The sequence below is a fragment of the Elgaria multicarinata genome, chromosome 2 (genome assembly GCF_023053635.1).
Source record: "Elgaria multicarinata webbii isolate HBS135686 ecotype San Diego chromosome 2, rElgMul1.1.pri, whole genome shotgun sequence".
Classification (NCBI taxonomy): Eukaryota; Metazoa; Chordata; class Lepidosauria; order Squamata; family Anguidae; genus Elgaria; species Elgaria multicarinata.
Genome location: NC_086172.1, coordinates 129,701,680 through 129,727,224, shown reverse-complemented (window position 1 = coordinate 129,727,224; position 25,545 = coordinate 129,701,680). Strand labels below are relative to the sequence as shown.

Genomic DNA, 25,545 nt, shown 5'->3' with positions numbered 1-25,545 from the left:
ACCTCCACAGGACACCAATGACATGATTAGCAACCACATGGTTTCTTAAAAATTAAATACCAGGTGAATGGGGAAGACAATTGTCATCAGCATTGCAGTGCACTGGGGTGGCTAATAACATTAGGAAAAAACCTCCCATTGTCACAAGTGGGAGGTATTTTTTCTAATGCTAATTGCTGCCTGGTGGTGATATAGTTACTGAGTTCATGGCTGGGGAGGAAAGGTCCTGTCCCTGAGCATTGCAGTGTCAATTATTGTTATCCCTTCCACCCTTGTGTCACATATATTTAGGCCCACACCTGACATAATTATGCCGTTTGCAATAAGTATTAGGCAATGTACAAGTTCGCTGCAACCCTGTGTCATGAGGTTACATTCCTAAGATGGCTTCTGATGTTTAGAGATAGCCTGGTACAACATGGCAATCACTCGGCGAAGGACACTGCTTATGCAGAAGAGGGTTTTAGCATTTCATTTGATGCTGTCCTTACTCACCCCATAGCTTGGATCCGAGAGAACACCCTCCTTGGCAGCCAACCAACCTTCAGCTAGGTCCAACTCCCGTCGTAGTAATTGGATCTCCCAGTTTTCCTCATACAAATCCTTCTTCATGTCCCAGCATTCCCTCACCTTTTTCATCAGCTCTAAAAGCTCATAGAGTTTCTCTTCAATCTAAAGAAACAAATTCCGAGATTTAAATAAAAAGAGACAAAAAAGAGATAGGTGAAGATTTCATTTCGCCTTCACTGGGTCTGTTCAGACAACACACTAAGCCATGGTTAGGCCTCTAACCCTTTTGCAGCAAATGGTTAGTGGGTGTGTTTAAACCATGGTTATGCAGCCACCATGGTTAGAAATGGTTCACACGACATGCTAAGTCATGGTTTACCCTAAGCCACAATGTTTAGCTCAAAGTGCTTAACTGCTGTGGCTTAGGCCTTCGCTAGACCTACCTGGTAATCCGTGCAGGAGGAGGGGCGAGCCCGCGTTGCAGCTACCACGGACTGTCACTCCAATCCACATGTCAGATGCGACGGGCTAAAGGAAAGCCCCGTCGTGTTCACCATTTTTTCAATTAAAGGGCCGGATGCGCACGAACATTCGTGCTCTTAAGTAAGTAGTTTTTTAAAAAGAAATTGTTCTCCCCGGTCTCCCCCCTGCCCTGATCTCCCCCCCGTCCCGATCTCCCCCCCCCCGCTCCAATCTTCCCACCCTGCCCTAATGGCCGCAGCGTTCCTGTGGAATGCTGCGCTCCATCCACCGCTTTTCCCGGCTACTCGCAAGTAATTACAGTAGCCGGGAAAAATGGCAGAACGGGCTACACACTTGCGGTCTCAGGCTCAACCTGAGACCGTGGGAAATACCGGGCCAAAAGTGGTGCTTGTTATCCTGGGGCAGGGAGGGTTGACCCCTGCCTGAGCCTGGGATCCCCTGTGCGTCATCGGGACACACAGGGTGGAGCCTGGGGTTCACCCCGGGTTAACCCATGGTCTAGCAAAGGCCTTGGTGTGTTGTCTGACCAGGGCCGATGTTTAGCTGAAAATGCTTAACCACCATGGCTTAGTGTTTATCTGAACAAGGTCACTGTGTAGACAGAATTTGTGGGCTCTCTCTAGAAAACCTCTTGCGGCCTTTCTATTTATGGATGTTTGATTTGATATTTTGCAGAGTAATATTATTTATTTCTTTATTACATTTTTATACTGCCCAATAGCCGAAGCTCTCTGGGCGGTTCACAAAAATTAAAACCATAATAAAACAACCAGCAGGTTAAAAGCACAAATACAAAATACAGTATAAAAAGCACAACCAGGATAAAACCATGCAGCAAAATTGATATAAGTTTAAAATACAGAGTTAGAACAGTAAAATTTAAATTTAAGTTAAAATTATGTGTTAAAATACTGAGAGAATAAAAAGGTCTTCAGCTGGCGACTAAAGGAGTACAGTGAAGGCGCCAGTAAAGCCCTAAACGGTTTGGGGCCAGGTTATTTGAAGGAACGCCTCCTCCCATATGTACCTGCCCAGACCTTAAGATCATCTACAGGGGCCCTTCTCCGTGAGCCCCTGCCAAAGGAAGTGAGGCAGGTGGCTACTAGGAGGAGGGCTTTCTCCGCTGTGGCACCCCGGTTGTGGAATGAGCTCCCCAGAGAGGTCCGCCTGGTGCCTACACTGTACTCCTTTCGTCGCCAGCTGAAGACCTTTTTATTCACTCAGTATTTTAACACTTAATTTTAACTTAAATTTAAGTTTTACTGTTTTAACTCTGTATTTTAATCTTATATCAATTTTGCTGCGTGGTTTTATCCTGGTTGTGCTTTTTATACTGTATTTTGTATTTGTGCTTTTAACCTGTTGGTTGTTTTATTGTGGTTTTAATTTTTGTGAACTGCCCAGAGAGCTTCGGCTATTGGGTGGTATAAAAATGTAATAAATGAATAAATAAATATAAATAAAATAAATAAATAAGTAATGGTGCATTATTTATTTATAAGACTTATTAACCACCTTTCTATCAACAGGCATCCAACATACAAGAAAATATAAACATTAAAGCAATAACTAACAGCCCCCCCCCCCAAAAAATATATATATTAACAGAGCTTGATCTACAGGCACCTTGACACTAAAGCAGTGTTTGGTGGAAGCCAGAATGGATTTGTCAAGAACAAGTTCTACCAGACTAATGTCATTTCAATTTTCGATTGGTAACTTCCTTAGCAGATTGTGGAAATGCTGTGGACATAAAATAACTTGACTTCAGCAAGATATATTTGACGAAGTGCCTCATGATATACTCATTAGCAAGCCAGTTAAGTGTGGGCTGGATCCACACTCGAAGAGTGCTTGTCAATGATTCCTCATCAAACTGGAGTGGTGTGTCGTAGGGTTCAGTCTTGGGCCCTGTACTCCTCGGCATTTTCATTAATATCTTGGTGGAAGAGCTGGGGAAATGTTTATCAGATTTGCAGATGGCACAAAAATTGGGTGGGATAGTTAATACCTTAGAAGTCAGCATTGTGATGTGGCAGCAAAAAAGGCAAATGCAATTCAGCTTGCGTCAATAGAAGTATATTTTCTAAATCACCTGAATTAATAGTTCTACTCTACTCTGTGCTGGTCAGACCTCACCTTGAATACTGTGTCCAGTTCTGGACACCACACTTGAAGAAGGATTCAGATAAATTGGAACAAATTCAGGGATGGGCAACAAAGATGATCAGGGGACTGGAAACGAAGTTCTATGCGGAAAGATGGAAGGAAGTGGGTATATTTAAACTTGAGAAGAGAGGACTAAGGGGGGATTTCACAGCACTTTTCAAGTACCTAAAGGGTAGTCAAACAGAAGAGGGCTGTAACCTGTTCTCTACCATCCAAGACTGTAGAACATGAAATAACAGGGTGAAGTTACAGGAAGACAGATTTTGGTTGAACATCAGGAAAAACTTCCTGATGGTTAGAGGTGGCGTGGTGAGCCTCTTTAAGGAAGTTTTTCACAACAGTGGTGCCACTGCTAAGAAAGCCCTGTGTGCTTATCATCTGCATATTGGACACTTTGGATTGCTACAGTTCTTGTGGTAAAATGATTCAATTAAAACTTGGAATGGATTCAAGAAGAGAAGTCATATAAAAGGTTTTCCAGCAGAATCAACAATCTTACAGTGCAATAGTAAGATTGTGGTTTTTGTGAACCGCCCAGGGAGCTTCGGCTGTTGGACGGTATAAAAATGCAATAAATAATAATAATAATAATAATAATAATAATAATAATAATAATAATACAACACATGTCTACTCAGCAGTAAGCCCCTTTGAGTTTAATGGGCCTTACTCCCAGGTAAGTGTGTACAGGATACAGGATTGCAGCTTCAAAGCACTATAAAGACTAAACTCATTTATAGTGGCTTAAGTTTTCACTAGCTTGAGTGAAATGCATTCATTGAATGCATGAAATGGTCTGCAATGTTGGAAGGCTACCAACCATGTACCAACTTTTCCATACACCTGATGAAGTCGGTTCTAGCCTAGAAAAACACTCATGTGTTTCTTAGCCCTTAGGGTGCCACTTTAAGAACTGTGTTGGCTTCAATTGAAAACTCTTTTTTTCACTAAAGTCAAGGTGCCTTCAAGGCTAGAAAACACCTTTACGTAACTTCACACATGACAAATTTCCACCAAAAATATATTGCTTCAGTGTATGGATCTGGTGCGCACACCATCACATCTGAAAAACAAGCATTTGCACACATGCCCTATTTATAGAAAAAAATATTTCTTAGATTGTTTCCAGATGGATGGTTCCTAGTGTGACCAACCTAAAAACATCACACAACTATTCTGTCTTTCTCTCCTTAACAGACTTTGATAAGAAAAAAAGACAGGGGGTGGGGGAGAATAGGAGCATTAAATTGGAAAACCCTACCTTCTGAACTCTTCATAAAATTCTGTGAATGAGGCAAGGTGATTGCACAATCAAAGCCTTATCTGGGAGCACTTCCAGACTCCCAAACCGTTCTAGGATAGCAAATTAGGTACTTATCCAACAAAACAAATTTATCTCTCCTGCAAGTAGTATTTATTTTTAATATCTTTTTTTTTATGATACAGGAATTAAACAAAGTGTTCTGAGCAGCAACAGGACCTTTTAACAAATTCTGAAGATGCTTTAACCCTCATCACCTCCAGATCTCCTTACAAATCATACAGAAGGCAAGCTGAGTATCATGGTAAAGGTCAGCATATGAAGTTACATAGATATCAAGACCGTGGGGAGCTTTTCAAGTGAATCTCTCTCCTCTTCCCCCTTTCATAATAGTCTGTGAAGGACCACATGTTAGGTGAAGCCCTCAAGGACCTTACGCCTGACCTATTTTGTCTGTATCGTGTTGCACTTTACCATACACAGCATGTCCCTTTTTAGATCTCAAGGTCTAAGATTTATTGATTTATTTTTTAATTTCTTCCTGAAGCCCCACTTAAGTACTCAGGGTTCTTTACATGCTACGGCTATATTTTATCCTCACAATAACACCACAAAGAGGGTAACACCTTGCAGTTGAGATGAACCAAAGTGGGTTGCAAACATTTCAGATCACAAAAACCATAACCAAATAAAAACATACTGAAACATTAATAACAACCTCAAAAAGCCATGATAACATAACAATTTAAAAAGCTAAGTTAAAAATATAGGTCTTGACCTATTTCCTGAATATGGAAAGTGTGTGGACCAGTCACAACTCCAAAGGAAGCACATTCAAAATTTAGGCACATAGCACAGTAGAAATCCCTTTTCTGCGTGCCCAGCAAATGTGCCTCTGTAATTTATGGTGTCTTTAAAAAGGCCTCTCCTGCTGATCTTAGTAACTGAGCAAGGTTCATGCTGAGAACAGAATGCTGGACTAGATGGACCCTTGGTCTGACCCAGCATGGCTCTTCTTATGTTCTTATGAGATTGGTGGTCTCTCATATAACCAGGCCCTAAGCCATAGGGATGTTGAAGGAATCCACTTGGATGGTGGAGCTCAACAAGCTTCCCTTAGTTCAGTCTTCTGGACTTGGGTCCATTTTCCACTACGGAGCCTGACTTGATCTGTATTTGGTTTGGCTCTGAACTTCCCAGGGGCTTTGTGCATCTACCTTTAAGCTAGAGGATGGAGGTGGGGCTTGCTTACACCTTGAGTGGAATCCCCTTCCTCGTTCCAAACTGGAGAGGGAGGTGATGGATTCTCCTTGACTTCATACTGTGTTTCAGAGACAAAGCATAGGATCAGGCACAAGATGATAGCTCCTTGGGGGCAGGGACATAGTCCTGGTAACTACATATTTTTGGATAGCCACCTTAGGTCAGCCAGAACATGTGGTTCCCTGTTATGAAGATTCATAATACAGCAATCCTGCTGAAGCTAAGTAGGTCGGGCTTTGCTCTAGATAAGAACAGGAGGACATGTTTTGGGGAGAAGACTGCAGGGCAGGAGGTTTGATCCTATGTCCTGCTCCCAAGAATATTATGAAAGTCTAGGACATGCATAATGTGGCCAAAGTTGCTCTTCCCAACTAATTTTCTTTCCCTACATTCATTCAAACAAATCCAACCCATCTGTAACTTACCTCCATGGACATAAAGTGCCCACTCTTCATTAGGCTGTTTCCAGCTTGCTCCAACTCTTCATATTTCAGCCACTGCTTCTCTAGATCCCGCTTGTTCTCCTCATGGCGTTTAATAAGCAACTCAGCACCAAGAAGATCATTTGCCAACTCCTCAGATATAATCAAGGCATGCATCTCCTTGGCCCAGGCCCTAAAAGAGTCAACCAAAAGGAATATTTTCCCAGAAATAAAAGTGGAAAGGGTTTTATTAATACAGACATAACGGGACACATGGAAGTTTAATAATTCACAGCTGGATCAAAACATTGACCTGGTTTATATGCATCAACAACCCAGAGTATCAGCTGAGTATGTGTTGTCATTGAATCATAGGTTGTCATTATGTGTGAAAACTGCACTATGGTTTAACTATGGGTTGTTAAACACAATCAACCGAGAGTTCACAACCCAACAACAACCAAAGGTTCTCTTCCTGGTCAATAAGCCTGGTTGTTCATGGTTAAAAAGCCAGAGTTAAACAACAACATGGGATTCGCACATAATAAAACCCATGATTCAACAACAACCCATGATTCAATGCAACACATACTCAGGGGATGGATCTACACTAGTCTTATAATGTTGCTAGTGTCCGTTTCTAACGTTGTTATCTGTATAGGTTCTCTGTATCACGGGGCACACTAGTGTTACTTACGTTTAGCTGTAACATTATTTCAGGGCACACTGTTCAATCCTTTCCATTGTTCTTCCTCTTCTCTGAGAGTAGCAGAGCTGCTTGGTTTGCTCCACCCACTTCCTGCCTCATTCCTAGCCAGCAGTGCACGACAATAGTCATAAGCACACATAAATCCCCTCCCAAAACATCTTAACACAAGTCCCAGGGAATAGCCTGAATGCATAGGCGCCAGCCACTTTGCTAAAGCTAAGAAGGTCTGGGTCTGGTCAGGGTTTGGATGGGTGACCAAATTTGAAAACTTTCAGCAGCACAGAAGGTGAGGTCTGTTTTTGGCATCCCCAGCTGTTGGGATTATTTCAAACACACCATTTAAGCCCCACTAGTTAGAGTTTTGGACTGGGAGCAGAGACCCGTGTTAATTTCCTGCATGGAGCTACAGCGATCCTTTGCTTACCAGGAAGTGACTTTAGCGCTCCTCAGCTCCTTTGCAAAGAGGGCAGAAATGTAAAAAAAATCATTAAAAATCAACAGATGACCCAATTCAATTCAAATTTGGTATGCTTAAAGCTCTCCCTAATATCTATTACTGTGCCGATTTTGGTGTCTTTATTTTTAAAGCTTATGCAGATGTAAGCATTTGTTTAAAATCCTGCTCCTGTGCCTGCAGCAGTGGCTTGGAATTAGGGCGAATCTTTTGCAAAAGGAGCACAATTAAGGCAGGATGCATGGGAGTACTTCACAATAAAAGCAGATTTTAAGGTGGAAAACTTCTGAGTCCTTTGCATGCAATTGTCAGTGATTGCACAGTATAACGCTGGTGTGATAAAGCTCCAACTGCTGTAGCAGATAAGATAGCAAACGGGCAAAGCGAAAGAAGGAGAACAGGAAGTGGGCGGAGCAAACCCAGCAGCTCTGCTACTCTCAGAGAAGAGGAAGAGGAAAATTACCGATAGAATGAGGCACATGCATCAGTAGCAGCACTACAACTAAGCAACAGCAAAAGGGGACAACGAAATAGAACCAGTAAGTACAACTCATTTACAACGTTAGAGACACAAGGTTATGTGACGTTGTGCATCACAGTAACCCATTCATAACATTAGAATAACATCAGTGTAGATTCCCACCGGGTTGTCTTTATGTGCAAACCAGGCCAAAAACACACAAATGGTTGCATTGAATTGTACTCATGCACATCCATAGATCTGCTTAATTAAGCTGATATACTGATCCCATTGAAGTAAATTGGAATGTAGTCCCTGATTTTAACATGCCAAGGTCCCAACTTTACTGCTTCATTTATTCAAGGACCTTCATACTGCAAAAGGAAGATAAAAAGATTCCACCCCTATTAGACTAATTCATACTCACATTAGTTCTCTGCAATCATTGAAGTAGATCTGGACTTCTTCTGCTTGCTGCAGCTTCTGCTTTCTCTCCATAGACTTCCTGTCCAGTTTCTCCCAACACTCATCCACCTCTGAAAGCCTGTTCATCATGTTGTCCCTGGTTTGAGGGTGCAGGTGACCAAGATGCCAGGCCCTTCCTCTGATCTTTTCCAGCTCTTTAGAGATGGCGGCTAGTTCCCTCTGGAACACAGAAAGGAAAACTAAATGAAGATGTCAATAAACATCACTGTTCCCTTTTAATGCAATCTCACAGGAGTCTTTTACAACGATGAGTGAAGTTTATTCTTAATTTTCATCTGGCTTCTTATTGTCAGCTACAGAGGTGCCTCTGAATATGTGCAGATTACCCAAACCTCCCACAACCATCTTCCATATACGTCAGGCCCAAAGAAGAACTGCATTCAGGATAGAGGGTATGACTTGTAGACAGGTATCAACCCCGAACTCTCATGTTAGATGGACTGGAAGCTGAACTACCTATTTGAATGTGACTCTGCAAGGGAAGAATGTGTACATGTTTCTGTAAGGCAGTGAATAACAAGATCACTGTTGGAGCCTTTGTATAGTAAAATGTGGGATCTTTTGTTTTCATTCATCATGTAATTAATTCAAAGTGAGAATTTCCACTTACCTCAACTCCCTCATGTTGGCTAAGGAGCATCTGAACACCTGGCAGGTCATAGCCATAATCTTCTCTATCCACAATGGCCTCTTTCTCCTGCATCCACCCTTTCAGGTCATCCACATCATGATCATATTGGTGAACCTGATGTGCAGCTCTGAGATTCTGATGGAGGAGAAGATATGCCAACAATGCTCAGCTTTAGCGTCGCACTTTAGCAGCAATCTTGAAGTACAGCAAAACCGAAGATGGGAACACTGACCCCCTGCTTAAATACTATGCTTTGGGCAACCTTAAATTGTGCTCTAAAATATCGGATCATATGAAAGCCTTGGCTGTCCCTGGATCATTTTTGTAAATGATGTTTCACACCATCAAAAAGTAGCTTCTTTTACTAAGCAGTCCCATCCCCAAGGTACAGGAGAAATGTATTGTGTGCACCAGTCATGACATGCATGGTGAACTGCAGTTGTGACAACACTGTTTGGAGCTGATATGATCACAGGAATTGTCACAGTACAGCCAGTGTGCACAATACATTTCTAGGTGTGACCCTGTACATGGGGAGATCAACTTTTCAAGACAATTTCTGACTGTGTGAACCAGGCCAGCTCATAGAATATAACTAATATATTTAAGTAACAGCAGTGGCATTGTCCTAATTTGCTGGTCAGGACACGAGAAAGCTTAGGACCTTACCTCTGCTCTTGTCTGAATGGTTAGCTGCAGTCTCTCCCATGTGTCATTGACCTGCTGGGCTTTTTCCCGGATTTCACTCATTTGGCTGTGGCCTGCGCTCTTGAGCTGGGATGCAAAGTCTTTTACCAGGAGAACCTTGGCATAGCCTAGGGATCTTACTTCATTTATAAAATCTTCAAACTTTTTCTCCAGAATCTGTAGGTTAGGAAAAGAAATGTTGTTACAGGTCATTCAGAAGCTTTAATTCCAACAAACCCCCCCCCCCCCACAAAAAACAGCAGCCCTCCCACCTATTATTAGCACATTAGATATAATATTAAAAAGTGGTAAACAGGATCTTGGAAAGTCACCTGAATTAAAAGTTGTGCACTAAATGAAAACAGTTTCAATCCTGATTGGTGGAATCTCCAGGAACTCTTTCCCAACTGGGTAGAAAAATGGAGTGAATATTTTGTGCTTATTCAGAGTTTGGAGACCGTAAAAAAATAAAATTGGTTAGCCCATTATTATTCAGAAGTGTTAAAACAAGAATGGGAAATATGTGACCCTTCAGATGTTGTTGAAGTGCAATTCCCATCATGCATCACCATTGGCTATTCTGGCTAGTGTTGATGGGAGTTGCAGTCCAAAACATCTGGAGGGTCCCATGTTTCCCTAACCTGTGTTAAAAGTTGCCCCAAACAGTTCCTGGGAATGACAAACTTATGTTATCCAGAACGGTCTTTGACCAAATAATTGCCAGAAGTTATAAATCAGTCTAGTGAAGGTCTTCCTGCTCTACAAGGGATATAACCTGTTGTACCTCAACATTCTCCAAATCCTGACCATAGTTCTCGGATTCGGCCACACTCTGTTTGCTCAAAAGCCACGCAAGCACCAACTGGGTTTCCCTCTCAAATTGATGCAATTGAGATTGCTCCTGCAGACCTTTTCTTTGGGTCTCAGCTCTCTGTTGGAGAGAGAGATATTCTTGTAGAACAGCATTGAGCTTGGGAAGGATAGTAGCACTGTTAAAAAAAAAAGTTCACAGCCTTAGAAAACTTCCAAACTTATTTTTGTTAGTAAAAAGAGCATATAAACGTAAGTAAAGTTTTTACTAAAAGTTAGTAAAAAGAGCATATAAAAGAGCATATATACATTATATCCAGCATCTTTCACTAACACAGCCCATGTCTGTACTAGCAAACATAACAGTCCTGATCTGAAGCTTTATAATAGTATGTCCAGTGGTGTAGTGGTAAACTTTGAAGTGCTTGAGTCGCCAGTGTTCATAGCAACGACAATCTGTTGTAAATAATTTCTGCAGACATTGTTACAACCCCTTGAAGAAGGCCTAATAAAAAGCAAGAGGCCGAAACATGTAAAGCAAGAGGCTGAAGCGTGTCAGGCTTTTCTCCAATAAATTCATTTATAATGTCCTGAGACTATTCTCTCTTTTTACGTTCCTCTTGGATGCTCACCCACCTTGCACCCTAGTATTTATCACCACCTTGGCCATGGCAAACACTTTTTCTGTGCCTGCGATCATGGAAAACAGCCCATTCACCACAAGACAAAACCGATCTTTTGCAAGCCACAACAAGCCTCTTCTGTATGGGTTCAGCCATTTTGATCATCAAGAGGAGGCAGCTGGCCTTAAATCCCAACAGTTTCCGTACAATGTAGGCATGTACAACAATGAGAGGAATTTGAGGTTGCATGTGTCCCCAGGAACCCTTGCAAGGTTCACACAGGCTGTTGGGGTACAATAATTAATTAATATGGCCTCTGAACTTATTGAAGAAGAGGAAGACGTAAAAGGATTGTTTGCAGAGCCATGGTGGAGGCCAACATGTATTCTTCAGACACAGGAGGATATGGTCATTCAGGTGCCATTATGCATAAATGAATGAATTATATATACTAAAAATGATCATATTCCGAAAAGATCAAAGCTTGTGCAGTTTTCTTTATTATTACAGTATTTCTGAGGTCATCTGAGGGTCTGCTCCTGGTGGTCCCACATAGATCCATCCTCCGACTGGAGTCTACCAGGGGAAGAGCCTTCAGCACCTGCCTCTGGAGGTCAGGCAGGTGCCAACTTTGTACTCCTTTCGGTGCCTCCCGAAAACATCATTATTCCAGGAAGCCTTTCCTTAATGTCCAGCCATGAGTCACTGTATTTGCTTCTTTTAAAATCTGTTTTAAGTGTTTTATTATGTTATTTTCATTTTATCTTGTACACCACTCCGGAATTTTCAATGGGGAGAGGTATATTATTATTATTATTATTATTATTATTATTATTATTATTATTAATAATAATAATAATAATATATTTATTTCCCGCCTCTCCCTCTGGATCAAGGTGGGGAACAATACCAAACACAATATAATACATCAAATTAGTAAAAAGAGCATATAAACCCAATAAAATATTAAAATAACAATCATAGCATCTTAAAATTCTTAGGTTTAAAATTCATCTGGGTAGGCCTGCCGGAAGAGATTAGTCTTTACCGCTGTCTTAAACTCAGAGACAGCATTAAGCTGACAAATCTCCTCCAACAGGCCATTCCACAGTCCGGGCACGGCAGAAGAAAAGGTCCTCTGGGTAACAGTTGCCAGCCTAGATGTGGCTGACTGGAGTAAAGCCTTCCCAGAAGACCTGAGTGTGTGGGGCGGATTGTATGGGAGAAGGCGATCCCGCAGGTAACCTGGACCAAAACCATGAAATGATTGTTAAAGGCATCACAGTGAACTACCGAAGGCTCTAAAGTCGGGTTCAGGGGGGAAGGTGTCTGAGTTAGACCCCTCAACACCTTGAACATTTCTGCTGGACGTGAATTCGCAGATGCAATACGTACAGAGAAGAAATATTACTTTGCTGCATGTATTGCCACCCCATAGGAATGAAGATGTGCTCTATGTCGTGTCTTGTCAGATATAAGTCAAGTTTTCCGCCATCGGCGCTCTAGTCGTCGACCTTCCCACTTCAACTTCCTGAGATCTTCTATATACCAAGGTGCCCATTTAGAAGTGGGTCGGAGAGGACGTTTGGGGGCTATCATGTTGATAGCTCTAGTTAGATCTTGATTTCATCTATTGACCAGGGCTTCAACAGGATTGTCAATGATAGAACCATAAAACCCTCTAAGGCTATCTGGAATCTAAGAGAATCCTTCAGTCTTCGAGGGCAAACCATCTTAATAGGTCTGCCACCCTGCAGGGGTGGATAGTAGCCATGATACTAACTCTAACCAGAAAATGATCTGTCCATAACAACACAGAGGTATTTATCACCTCCGCCCACAGATCCATCTGTTTGGAGCTGAAAACAGCATTGAGGGTGTGTGGGTCCAGTGACCAGTTGGGATAGGCCCATGTTTTCCATGGATGCCATGAACTCCCAAGCTGCACCTGCCAAACTGGTCTTGAATGGGATGTTGAAGTCACCCAGGACCAAAATCTTGGGCGACTCCAACACCAACTCTGAGACCAGTTCCGTGAGCCTGACCAGGGAATCTGATAGTGGGGTGGCCGGTACAACAGAATCCCTAATCTATCCCTGGTCTTCAGACTCAGGTACACAAATTTGATGTGATTCAATTCTCAGGCAGGAATTCTGGTCAGGTTGAGATTGTCTTTGTAGACCACAGCTACTCCGCCCCCGCCCACTTTTCCTCACCTGCTCACGAACACAGTACCCAGCTGGGAGGGGCTGGGCCCATGCTGGGCCACTGTTATCTCCCAGCCAGGTCTCTGTGAACATGCCAGGTCGGTCTCCTCATCTAAAAGGTGGTCACGGATGATATTTATTTTGTTTTTAACTGACCTGGCATTGCATAGGAGCAAGGAGAGTGTCTCTGGGTGGCCTGGTTCATTCTCCAAGATCCCCAGGGTGGCAGGGTGACCGGAAGGTAAGATAGGTGTTAAATATCTCTCTCTCCTTCCCCTGTAATGGCACTTCACCCTGCCATTGCCATATCTCCCTCTGCCCTGCATAACTCATATTGCCGCCCCCTTTCCCTTACACATTATGCTCTGCAATAACACAAGGCAATACGCACAATAACAAATACAATACAATACAATATAATACAATACAATACAACACACACACACAGCCAGTAGAGTCAGTCAGGGAAGATAGGGCAGCAGCAGTCCAGGCAGATTTGGAGGTGGAGGTGGTGGCAGCAGCCGCAGACACACCCTTCTCCCCTGGATAAAGGTCTCTTTTCCCCCCTTCAGGTACTGGCTTTCCCTGGCACCCTCAGCCAGCCAGCATGTACATCCCCTTCCCAGGAGGGGGACAGGTGGAGGCAATGGCTGGCTGTAAAGTTCTAAAGCATGGAATAGTGGTTGGAAAGGGGCAGGGAAGAGAAATGTTAGTGGTGTGCTTCACAACCATTAAGACCATTAAGTCCAGGTTATAAAAAGTGACCTAACTGGGTAGGAAGAGAGTCAGGCTTTGTGACCCAGAGCTACTTATGTGAGTGCACAGAAGGTGCAGTCCGTGTTAAGGGTTCCCATTCAATTCAATGGAGACAACTGAATAGCACATGGAAACCATCACGCAAAGCTATTGAGGGAGGGAAAACTTCATGGCTCCTTTGAGACCTATCACTCAGAATGAAAAGCTGTCTCAGGCTCATGAACTGCAAGCCTGCTCCTATAGTTTTGCAGTCCATGTGTTTATCAGCGAGCCAAACGTCTATGCCGCTCATGTAGTCAGCATGTTGGTACGCAAGAGTGATTCACTGAAGTTATGTCTGAAGAAGCCCCCAGAAGACCACCAAGACTGGTCGTCAGTTGGGTTCTCCCATATGAGTTTCTACTTGACAAGGATCCACAGTCTCTTTTCCACTTGCCTACCTAGCAGGGTTGTCAGTGGTCAGGAGAGAAGTTCCTGTTTCCCCCAGCTTCTCAAGTCGGGGCTTGAATCCCTCTAGGTCCATCTTGGCAGCCTCCACTTTACGAAGCAGTGCTTGAGTGGATTCTTCATTCTTCCCATAATCTGGAGTTTCCAGGACAAGCCCCCTCTCTGCCATCCAGGATTCCATTTCCAAAAGCTGGAAGAAACGCAAGGGAGATTGAACTTGCATGCAAAACGGCCCCTTACCTACAACCTGCCAGAACAAGTCTTGCTAAGGCTATATTGCCTGAAGGGATGGGGTGATGGAATATCAGAAGAGATGAGATTATATCTGCAGCACTGGGGAAGGGAGCTTCATCTTCCCCATCTCTTTGCCCCAGCCCCAGTCCAAATCACCTCCCCCGCACAATCCAGAAACTGATATCAGCTTTTGGTACTTGTCTTCTCACTCCCCCTCCCCCATGGCTAATTACTGCTGAGGGTGGGGATTATTTAGGCCAGAGAAATGGCACAAGGGGGCGTTATTTCGTTACAACAGTTTAATATCCTGTTCTTCCATCCAAAGACTTCCAGAGTAGTTGAGACAATTTAAAACAACAAACAAACAAACAAACAAACAATGCTTATAACCAGCAGAGAAATGAAATGTGAGAGTGGGGGAGATGGAATGAGGGTGAAATCCTTGGCTGGCTGGGGAATGATGGGAGTTGTAGGACTTTTTTCTGACTAAACATACACAGGATTGCAGCCTTAAAAGTCTGAAAGGTCTAAAAAGCCTGGGCAAATAAAAAGGTCTTCACCTGGTGCTGAGGAAAATGAATAAATCATATTTTGCATCTAGCATCAGCTGAGCCTTCCTCATGAGAACATTTCAAAACTGAGGTTGCCTTTAAAGAGTGTTCAGAAACTCCACCTGGTTCAAAGAGCTGCAGCCAGATTGTTGACCGGGCTGGTTACAGGGAGCACACAACTCCTCTGTTAAAATAGCTCCACTGGCTTTCCAGGCACAATTCAAAGTGCTGGTTATGACCTATAAAGCCTCTATATGGCTTGGATCCAGGTTGTCTGAAAGATCATATTCTCCCTTATGAGTCTGCTTGCGCTTTGAGATCTTCTGGGGAAACCCTTCTTTCAGTCCCACCATCTACACAGGCGCGCCTGGTGGGAACATGGGAGAGGGCCTTATTGGTGGCTGCTCCAGTGCTCTGGAACTCTCTTCCCGGGGAAGCTAGACTGGCTCCCTCCTTGAAGTGCTTTCGGAAGCAGGCAAAAACTTCTTTGTTCCGGCAGATTATATATACACACACACACACACACATATAGTATATTTCTTTTCATAGGTTTTAAAATGTATATGTTTTAAATTTTGTTAGGCCACCTTGAGGCCCAGTATTGGGTAAAAAGCGGGATACTACTACTACTACTACTACTACTACTACTACTACTAGCAAATGCCTTTCTGCTCATGCAAGACAACTCTGGATCCAAGCTAAGGAAACAGAATATGAACTTGCCTTACCTCAGTGAGTAAATGTTGGGCTTCATACGATTGTATGAGCCTCTTTTTTCTCTCCTGAGACTCATCCTTCAGGTTTGCTAGGGAAACCTCCAGCTCTTTCACCTGTTCCATGATATTCTGTGAAGCAGTGTGTCTTCCACTCACCAGCTTCTGTCCAGTGCTGATCACTGCTTTAGTTAAAGCATCATGACTGCTAATCTCATTCTCTAAATTCTAGTAAGTACAAAAAACAAACAAACAGAACCAGAAAAACATGTTTGAAAACCAAACCAAACCAAACATTTTATCCATCTGTTTCTCAACCTCTATGGATTCTGTTTCATTGTGCTTTTATACTGTGATTTCCTTATGAGCGGTAAAGCAGCAGTTTCTGCAGCTGAAACTCTCCCCACGGCCTGAGTTCGATCCCAGCGGAAGCTGGTTTCAGGCAGCCGGCTCGGGTCAACTCAGCCTTCCATCCTCCCGAGGTCGGTAAAATGAGTACCCAGTTAGCTGGGGGAAAGGTAATCATGGCTGGGGAAGGCAACGGCAAACCACCCCGCTATAAGGCCTGCCAAGAAAACGTCAGCGAAAGCTGGCGTCCCTCCAAGAGTCAGTAATGACTCAGTGCTTGCACGAGAGGTTCTTTTCCTTTCCTTTCCTTATGCTAATCACTTGAGTTCTGCTTTTAAAATGCTTTTATTTATTATTGCATTTATATCCCACCTTTTTTCCTCTAAAGAAACAAAGGTGGCCTACATAATCCTCCTCTTCCTCTCCATTTTATCCTCACAACAACAACCCTGTGAGGTGGGTTGGGCTGAGAGTCTGTGACTGGCCCAAAGTCACCCCATGAGCTTCCATGGATGAGTGGGGACTAGAACCTGGATCTCCCGACTCCCAGTCCGACACTTTAGCCACTATGCCACACTGGCTCTCACTTGCCACACCTGCTGCTGCTGCCTTCCTCAACCTGCTGCCTTCCAGATGTGTTGGAGTACAACTCCCAGTATCCCCCAACCAGCATGAATGACTGGGGATATTGGAAGTTGTAGTCTGACACATCTGGAGGATACCAGATTGGAGGAGGCTGTGCTACTAATTTATTTGCTTTGCTTTTTATTTTGTAATGCTTATTTCCCTTTATGTTTATTTTAATGGTGGTAAGCTGCCATATTTATTTTTGTAACAGAAGAGTAACACCAAAAATAACACCTTTTAAAAATATATATGCTAGTACCTTGATCCGTCTTCTGCTTTACAAAAAGATGGGTTTAAAGAGTGAAGTTAGGCGAGAACGGAAAAGTATTAGGGTGAAGGAAGACAGAATATGAAAACAGAGCTCCTGGAAAATTCGCAAGCTTTCAGTCAAGTCTGGCTTTCTCCCAGCTTGGTAACTAAAGTGACATACATACATACCAGCAAATAAACTACTGGTTCAACTGTCCCTCAACACAACTCTCAGGCCAGCTGCCTGCCTTTTTTTTTTAAAGTCACATACACATTCATGTATCCATTCTTTTATTCACTTTTCTTTTCTTTTTTTAAAGAAACCTTGTAAAAATACAAAACTGGGGCCTGGAGGAGTTTTGTATCTGTTTATTGATGATAACACAGGAACTAGCCAATCAACACTGTGCACAGCTGGCTTCTGCTTGGAATGTGCAGAACTGTTTTCTTCAGAGGTTGACCCTGGAGAGGAAGAGGTATGTTTCAACTGAACACAGTGAAGATGCTTTACAGAACGCTTTCACATGTGTCTTTACCCTTAGAACCGAAAAGGTGGTTTACTCTTGCTAGGACAGCAATATCATTTGAGATCTTCTAAAGACAAATGAGGATAAACAATTCATACCACAAGTAGCCAGTGCTAGTAATAGCTATATTTAAAGTGGGTTACAGATCAGGAATTATAGTTGTGCATACATGAAGTGGAGGGAGGTACAGGTTTTGGAGGTTCAGTTAAGAAAAGGGCTCCCGTTCTTATTCTTCCTGATTTTGGCCAAACCAGTCTAACCTGCAGTTGAGTAGAATTCTGTCCAATGGAGGCAGATGGCTCCAGTTTTGGTGTGACTGTCAATCCATTCTGGGTTTCAGTCAGAAACAGCCAGAACACTAGAGGAACTATCCAAAGTGCTGAACCCCACCAGCCTCCAGTAATTCTATCATTAATTAAAGATCTTATGCAAACTTTCCTGAAGGAATACTATTTACATGCAGAACATGGAGTCGCAGGCCCATTTTGTAAGTTATGAGAAAACAGTAAAACATGACTTATTTCCAAGCTTCTGGAAGCAGAGCAGGAACGTCTGTGTCTGTCCATGGGAACCCCACCCCATGCCACGCCCACCAACTATTACATGAATAGCACCAATCACCTGTTAGATGGTTATGACAGAGGGAACCTTCCCAGGTCCCAAAGCTGCCATCATAGCCTCTAGTAATGGATCTTTTAGTGTAGGTTTGCTGTATTGCAGAAACCTGCTTTTGAAATTAAACTGACTTCTGGGGATCAAAGAGGTTGTTTTGGCTTTTTATGTTTTATTAATTTCCCAAATTTTCTAGATAACAAATAACAGCCCATATGATGCAGATACAGTCCCATTAGTGTGCATTTGGATGAGGGCTACAGGACTGGCCCAGAAGAAAGTTAGATGGCAGCATTTTATTCTGCAGAAGATCTCCCTCCATAGCAAGGAGCTGTTCATTTAATCCATTTTACAGTGGTGCAGAACTTATTTGTAAAATGCACCTCATTGAATCAGAGGCAAATAGGCTGATATGCACTGTAGTGATATGACAGCAACAAAAAAGGGTGGGATGGGTGGGAAGGAGACGTGACAGAGAACTTCTATCCTTCTCCAATATTTTCTGATCCATCTGCAGAATTGTAGAACTACCTTACCTGGTGCTTCTCCTGTAAACTCTGAACAGTCGTAAGAGATTGGCCATAATCTCTGGAGGATGCCAGGGAGAGTTTCTCGCGAATCCAGGTCAACTCCTCGTTGACATCCTGGAGGAACTGGTACTGCAGTCTGCTGGCCTCCAAACGCCCACGCCTCTCCTGTAAGGGCTCCCTAAGATTCTTGTACCTGTAGATTCCAAATGAAGCCTCAGTTTCATTGTTAGGAAAGACTGCAGACCAGTGGAGGCTGGTGGCTCCGATGTCAGTGGGGTAGTGAATCTGCTTCAGGTTTCAGTCAGAGCCAGTCAGAACTCTAAAGGAGCTATCCAAGGTGTTGAATCCAACCCCCTAAAATAGGTTCAGCACCTTTGATAGCTCCTTTGGAATTCAATGCCCCCCCCAACTGACTGTGGAGCCACCAGCCTCCACTGTTACAGGCTAATATACACCCAGTGCTGTGCCATGACTAGGAACACAAGGCTGATGAGGAGAGAGGAAGGGTGACAATAGAATAAATGGTGAAATAGAATATACTAGGAAGGGAGAAAGAGAAGACAGAGAACCAATAGGAAAATGGAGAACCATTCAAGCACCTGTGCACCACATGGTCAACCCTCTCCTCAATCTCATCTGCCAGAAAATGCTTCTCTTGTTGGAATTCTTGCACAGTGTTCACAAGCCCTTGCAGCTGGTCCCTGTGGCCCGCGAAGCTTTCTTCCAGCTCCTCCTGTTTCTTGAAGAGATCATTCAGGACTTGGAGATGGTTGCTGCCTTCTGGGGCTTTCATCTCACTTTCTAGCTCTTCAAACCACTTCTCCACATCATCCACAATCTGCAGGAAACGTAGGGCCTGAAGCCAGAGAGAAAGAGACCAGATGTAATCTGACATTTAAACATTGAAAAAAAAAAGTCATACAAAATACTTCATGGACTGATTGGGTTTATCTTGTTCACCACAACAACCATTTCCAAGAACAACCATTTCCAAGAACACACATAAACATAGTGGATATTATGAGCTTTACTTTTCTCAGTTCAATCAACTGGCAACTAGCCAGCTAAGTCAAATCTAACCTCTTAGGATAGATGAATCTGTCAATTTCAGTGTTACTGAGCTCATTTTTCAAACCTTATTTTGCATGCAACTTTCTCCTAATCCCTTTTTAATGCATGTTTAATGCAGGTGGCTACTAGGAGGAGGGCTGTCTCTGCTGTGGCACCCCGGTTGTGGAATGAGCTCCCCAGAGAGGTCCGCCTGGCGCCTACACTGTACTCCTTTCGTCGCCAGCTGAAGACCTTTTTATTCTCTCAGTATTTTAACACTTAATTTTAACTTAAATTTAAATTTTACTGTTCTAACTCTGTATTTTAATCTTATATCAATTTTGCTGCATGGGTTTATCCTGGTTGTGTTTTTTACACTGTATTTTGTATTTGTGCTTTTAACCTGTTGGTTGCTTTATTATGGTTTTAATTTTTGTGAACCGCTATTGGGCGGTATAAAAATGTAATAAATGAATAAATAAATACATAAATAAATAAATGTTTCCTAATAGTTGCATTTTTTTTTGCAAGCAATGCTCCCTAATATAATGTGTCTTTGTAGGTTATTTTCACCAGTACATGCATTTTTGTGTGCACTTTCCCCTAATAGATGTAATTTTGTACACATTTTTTGACTGGAAAAATGTATTGCAACATTCAGAAAAGTGTGCTAATGAACGTTTGGTTTGCATATTGATTTAGGAATTACAAATGAGTTAAGTTTGTATTAAAATGCAAACCAAACAAATTTCGCCCCCCATCCCTAAGCATCACTGTAGGTATAACTGATGGTCAGAATCGCTCTCCAACTCTGAGATGAGCCCTGCCATCTTGACCACATACAGGAGCCCTGCCCACCTTTCCATGTGGTCGCCATAGGTAAACACTCACACCCACCCTTGTGACTGCGTGTGCATTGTGTGTGCATTCTTAGGTAGCCCTCAGCTCTTTCCTATAGAATGATCGTTTCTCCTTGAGCACAACTCTGCTGCAAGAAGCACTGTTGTGGTTGCAGTGAAAACCACAAGATAAGGATTTATTTAGACTCTACTCACATATGTCCTATTGATAATCGGCTCCCTGGACAGCCTCATTAGATGGTTTGGACCTAGGAGCTGTTCACAGCGTCAAAAACCTTCCAGGCTTGTGCTGCATGAAACTCCTTTCTGGAGTGATGTGACTCACTTTCTGAACCCACCTTCTGTAATACCAGGAACCTGGGAGATGCATCAGCTCAAAGTTATCCCCTATGGTTTTAATTTACCTTGTGGGCATCCTGCATCTTCCTTCTCTTTTCATGGCAGTTTTCCAACAACTCATCCCAAAGCTCATCTATCTCCTGCAGTCTGGACTGGATGGCATCAGGGGCGCAGTGTCCCTCCTGGAGCATTTTCTCCCCTTCCTGAAATAAAAGAAAGAAATCAATATCGTCTCCTTTCGACAACTCTTTCTGAAGAGTTCAGGCAATCCCACCTTCTTTGCAACTTCACAATTAAATTTCAAGTAATTTATGCTTCTGGCAAGGCTCACGCTGCAAATCATCTGTTTGGTTAAAGACTTTCCTGCCTGCAACTCTTTGCGCAACTCTTTATTAACTTACAGCTTTGATACTATCAAGGTGGTTTCTGTTGGCTATGATCTCTGCCTGGAAAGTCTGATGTTTTTGCAGTTTGGCTTGAAGATTGCCTGGGTCTCTCCAGCTGTCATCAAGGGAAATGCTGTTTTTCTCAGTCATCCAGACCGCCACCTTCGGGGAGGAGAAAAGCAAACAATGAGAAAGTGGAGCCGAAAATGCAGGCATTGCCTTCACCTCATTCATTTCCTCTTAGGAAGAGGTTAACTGAGAAACTTCATTTCCTCGTAGAAAGGGAGAATGTGGGGCTGTCTATATGGTGGTGGGTTGCCATCGTGATGAACTGCTGTGGGGCGGTGCCTAATCCTGATGCTGCAGTGAAAGCACAGGGTTTTTGGTGCTGGATCTGCCCCCTGTCCTCTGCCTGGGCAGATGGCAACCAGTCAGGGGTCGCCATCCACCTGGCCATGCCTCCACCGCGACTCCAGAGTGAAGCTAGATGGCAGATATGCTCTAATGTGGGAGAGCCCACTCCCTCCCTAGGTGATTGGTTCCACTGCCGTACTGCTCTACTGCTCAAGTTACAGGAAGCCTGACATCCAGCCGGAATCTGGCTTCCTGTAACTTGAGCCCATTAGTCCATGTCCTGCAATCTGGGATGATTGAGAAGAGATCCTGGCCCTCCTCTGTGTGACAACCTTTCATGTCTCCCCTCCATTTTCTCTTCTCCAGGCTAAACATGCCCAGTTTTTTCAGTCTCTCCTCATAGGGCTTTGTTTCCAGACCCCTGATCATCCCCTTTGTTTCCAGACCCCTGATCATCCACTCATAACCATCCTATTATTTTCCAGTGATTCTTCCATCTTTTATTATCACAGAAAATTCATTAAGGAGGAAAAAGTCAGAATATCTACACATGGGTTGTGCTAGAAGCCTTCTATCTGGAAGCACCCTAATTCTCTCAGCAGCTTCATATATATCTCTGCAAATGAAGTAAACTGATGTACTATACCTCAAAGGAGTCATGCAGAAATTTTTGTAATAGCCGTGACTCCTCCAGCAGACGCCTGCGAGTTAAAGCAATTTCCAGAAGTCTCTCCTTTCTAAAAAGGAGAAATATTACTGGTTATAAGACACAGAGAGCTAGCATAATATTTTCACTATCTACTTCCAAAATTAGTGCAAAATATATGCTTCAGTTTGGGGGAATAATTCAAGAATCACAGAACTTGGCATGGAGATGCCTGAACTAAGAAGAACAAGAAAGAGGCCAGTAACAGAGCAGCGTCTAAAATAGGCACATTTGGGTGCAATCCTGTGCATGTTTAGACAGAAAAGAGTTGTACAATTCCCAGCATTCCCCAGTCAGGACTTTTTTCCTTTCTAAACATGCATAGGATTGCACTTTTAGAAGCATGGATACACAGCCAGATGTTTTGGATGACAACTTCCATCATTCCTGACCATTGGCCATCCTAGCTGAGTTTTATGGGAATTGTCGTCCAAAACATCTGGAGGTTACTACATTACCTATCTCTGTCTGAGCACCATGCACTATATTATCCAGATTGCCCAATCTGAAAAGCCAGGTCAGTGTGCTTTTGTTTGAAGAGCAGTGGGGTGCCCTTGATAAATGTAACACTTCAGAATGAGTGGAAAGGAATAAAGAAACCAAGAAAAGATGGGTGTATAGGATATCGCAGACAAAACTGGAGAAAAGGGTTAGTCGGTTCTACCTCCTCAGCACCACTTGGCACTTGTTCATGATGTTCTCAGAGTCATAATGCTGGCTATCCCTCAACTGCTGGGCAAACGATGCCATCACATCTATCTTCTCCAGCTGGGTTTCCAGGTCTGTTTCAAACTGCATGTGTTTCTGCTGCAGGCTTTCCACACTGGACACTGAATCCTGAACAGGAGGATACAAATTCACATCATGGGGAGCTGCCTGCTACCCGGTCAGAACATTTGTCCGTTTATCTCAGTACTGTCTACATTAGCTGTGGTGGGGACTCTCCAGTCTCAGACAGAGTTCTCCCACATCAACTGCCTGCTGTTCCTTTAAACAGAAGATAGCAGGGATTGAACTTAGGACCTTCTGCAGGCAAAGCAGTTGCACTACCACTGAGCTACGATCTCTCCTCTATCTTGGGAGCTGCTTTCGGCCAGTTATTTCACAGACCACTTTCCAGATACAACGGCCCATCTCTGTTTATCAAGGCTCTCCAGAGTGTTATGAAATGTTGCTTTTTGAATACAAGACCGCAGAGTTCCAAAGGCGTTATGGGAAAGATGTTATGCAGTTCGTTAACCTGCTGCCCTCCAGATGTGTTCGACTACAACTCCTAAATATGGGTATCAGAGGAATCTGTCCAGGCGGTGAAATGCATTGAGCTTCAATCAGCTTGGTCCCCTGGACTTTGGCTTATTTCCTGTGAACTGGCCCACATTGGGCCAGTTTGCACTTTTCCAGTTTGTTTGTTTTATTTGCATAAAAAGCAGTCTGAGCAAATTGCATGCACAAATTGGGGAAATTTCAATTGTTTTTTTATACAAATTAAACGAACAAAACAAAGAAGTTCCTGGATTTTGGGGAAAAACCTGAGGCTTGGTGAGCCAATTCAGATGCCCTGCAGAAATCCAGCAAGCCCCAAAAGAGCCAGATTTCCTGGTGATAGATATCCCTATTTCCAAAATTCTCATTGCCCTCCAGAGGTATTGAACTACAACTCCCAGAATCCCCCAGCCAGCTAGCGAATAGTGGGCTTTTTGATCACGAAAGATGGTAGTAAGTTTACCTAAGGGTGATTATTTTATGCTTTCTCCTCTGTGTCAACGTTTTTCTCCTTCAGTTGAAAATAGTCCATACAAAGATATTTGTATGTTGCCTTTAAGAAAACCACCATCCCCCTTCAAGGTGTAGCTTCCAAAGTTTTATACAAAAACAATAATAAAAAAGTAACTTAGATGCAAAATAAAAACAAACTAAAACGTAAAATACAGAACACCAATGAATATTTGAACAACAGTAGCTAAATTTCACTTACCCCCAAGTCTGTGTTTGTTAGGAAAGCCTCTTTGCTGCTAAGCCAACTTTCGTTCTGCTCTACATAAGCAAAGAAATTCTGTGCAAGAGAAAGAGAAAAAGATGGAGAGCTCAGTCCTTTCCCAATAAAACCAGGACAGGGCAAAGTTCAGTGGGCATTACTTGCACTACTTATAAACATCCTAATGGAACCATTGTCAATATTAAAAGGTGATGCAACAGATAATGGCAGGATTCAGAATAATGTCTAGCTCAAATAGTGGCGGGTGAGTGTGTGTTTTAAGTTTGCAGGTCTTCAATTTTTAGCTCTCCCTCCCTTCCCTAGACAAGAATTAGAAGCAAACCTATACCAGGTCACCTGAATCCACCGAATCCAGAATTGTCTACTCTGGTTGCCTGACAGGAGCTTTCTGGGGTCAGGCAGGAGTCTCCCACATCACCTGCCACCTTATCTTTAACCTGGAGATGGGAGGGATTTAACTTCACACCTTCTGTATATAACGCATCTGCTCAGCAATGAGCTATGGTCTCTCCTGAACTTGCACACCCTTATAAAGGAAGGAGGCCCTTTAAACATGGGCTTGGAGTCATGGCGTCCTCAGTAAGAAACATCACCTGTTTTTTACACACTCATGAACAGAAGGAATAGCTTCCATGTGAGAGGGGATTCTAGACAAAGGTGAGTCCCAGTTCCTCTTGTTAATATATTGAACTTTACCACCTGCCAAAAACTCTTCAAATGATGCATTTTAGGGGGATACACACTCACACACTCACTCACCCACACACACACACACTGCCAAGCCCCTCACCCCGGAAAGTATATCAAAACTAACTGCAGGTTTTGAGTTTCAGCTGAAGGTGAGTTTGTTGAGTCAAAGCAATAACAAGGTGATGCAGTTGTCCTTTGATTGTATTTCTTTTTTCTTCCGCTTTGATTAGAGAGGGCTCCACCCGTTAAAGTGGAGGTACAGAAACTCAGGGCTGGGGCTCCCAGTCCAGTCCTCTGCCACGCCCCCTTCTCTAGCTCCACCCACCCTCTGTCCCCCAAACACCAAATCATTTCATGTTTTCCCGGCTTTTGTGAAGTCCTCCTGATTGAAACCC

General features: G+C 43.1%; 1 protein-coding gene across 1 annotated transcript in view; it reads right to left on the bottom strand.

The window, feature by feature from the left end:
* SPTBN5 (spectrin beta, non-erythrocytic 5) overlaps positions 1 to 25,545 on the bottom strand; it is a 113,121-nt gene that overhangs the window by 4,057 nt on the left and 83,519 nt on the right. The window contains exons 46-60 of the mRNA XM_063118453.1: positions 24,440 to 24,517; positions 23,129 to 23,301; positions 22,405 to 22,495; positions 21,420 to 21,566; positions 21,084 to 21,221; positions 19,369 to 19,625; positions 18,776 to 18,962; positions 15,892 to 16,104; positions 14,372 to 14,568; positions 10,320 to 10,524; positions 9,518 to 9,712; positions 8,828 to 8,983; positions 8,159 to 8,376; positions 6,112 to 6,301; positions 496 to 672 (exon numbers count right to left, since the gene is read on the bottom strand). Of these exons, the coding sequence (XP_062974523.1) occupies positions 496 to 672; positions 6,112 to 6,301; positions 8,159 to 8,376; positions 8,828 to 8,983; positions 9,518 to 9,712; positions 10,320 to 10,524; positions 14,372 to 14,568; positions 15,892 to 16,104; positions 18,776 to 18,962; positions 19,369 to 19,625; positions 21,084 to 21,221; positions 21,420 to 21,566; positions 22,405 to 22,495; positions 23,129 to 23,301; positions 24,440 to 24,517 (2,622 nt within the window). The remainder of the gene's footprint in view (positions 1 to 495; positions 673 to 6,111; positions 6,302 to 8,158; positions 8,377 to 8,827; positions 8,984 to 9,517; positions 9,713 to 10,319; positions 10,525 to 14,371; positions 14,569 to 15,891; positions 16,105 to 18,775; positions 18,963 to 19,368; positions 19,626 to 21,083; positions 21,222 to 21,419; positions 21,567 to 22,404; positions 22,496 to 23,128; positions 23,302 to 24,439; positions 24,518 to 25,545) is intronic.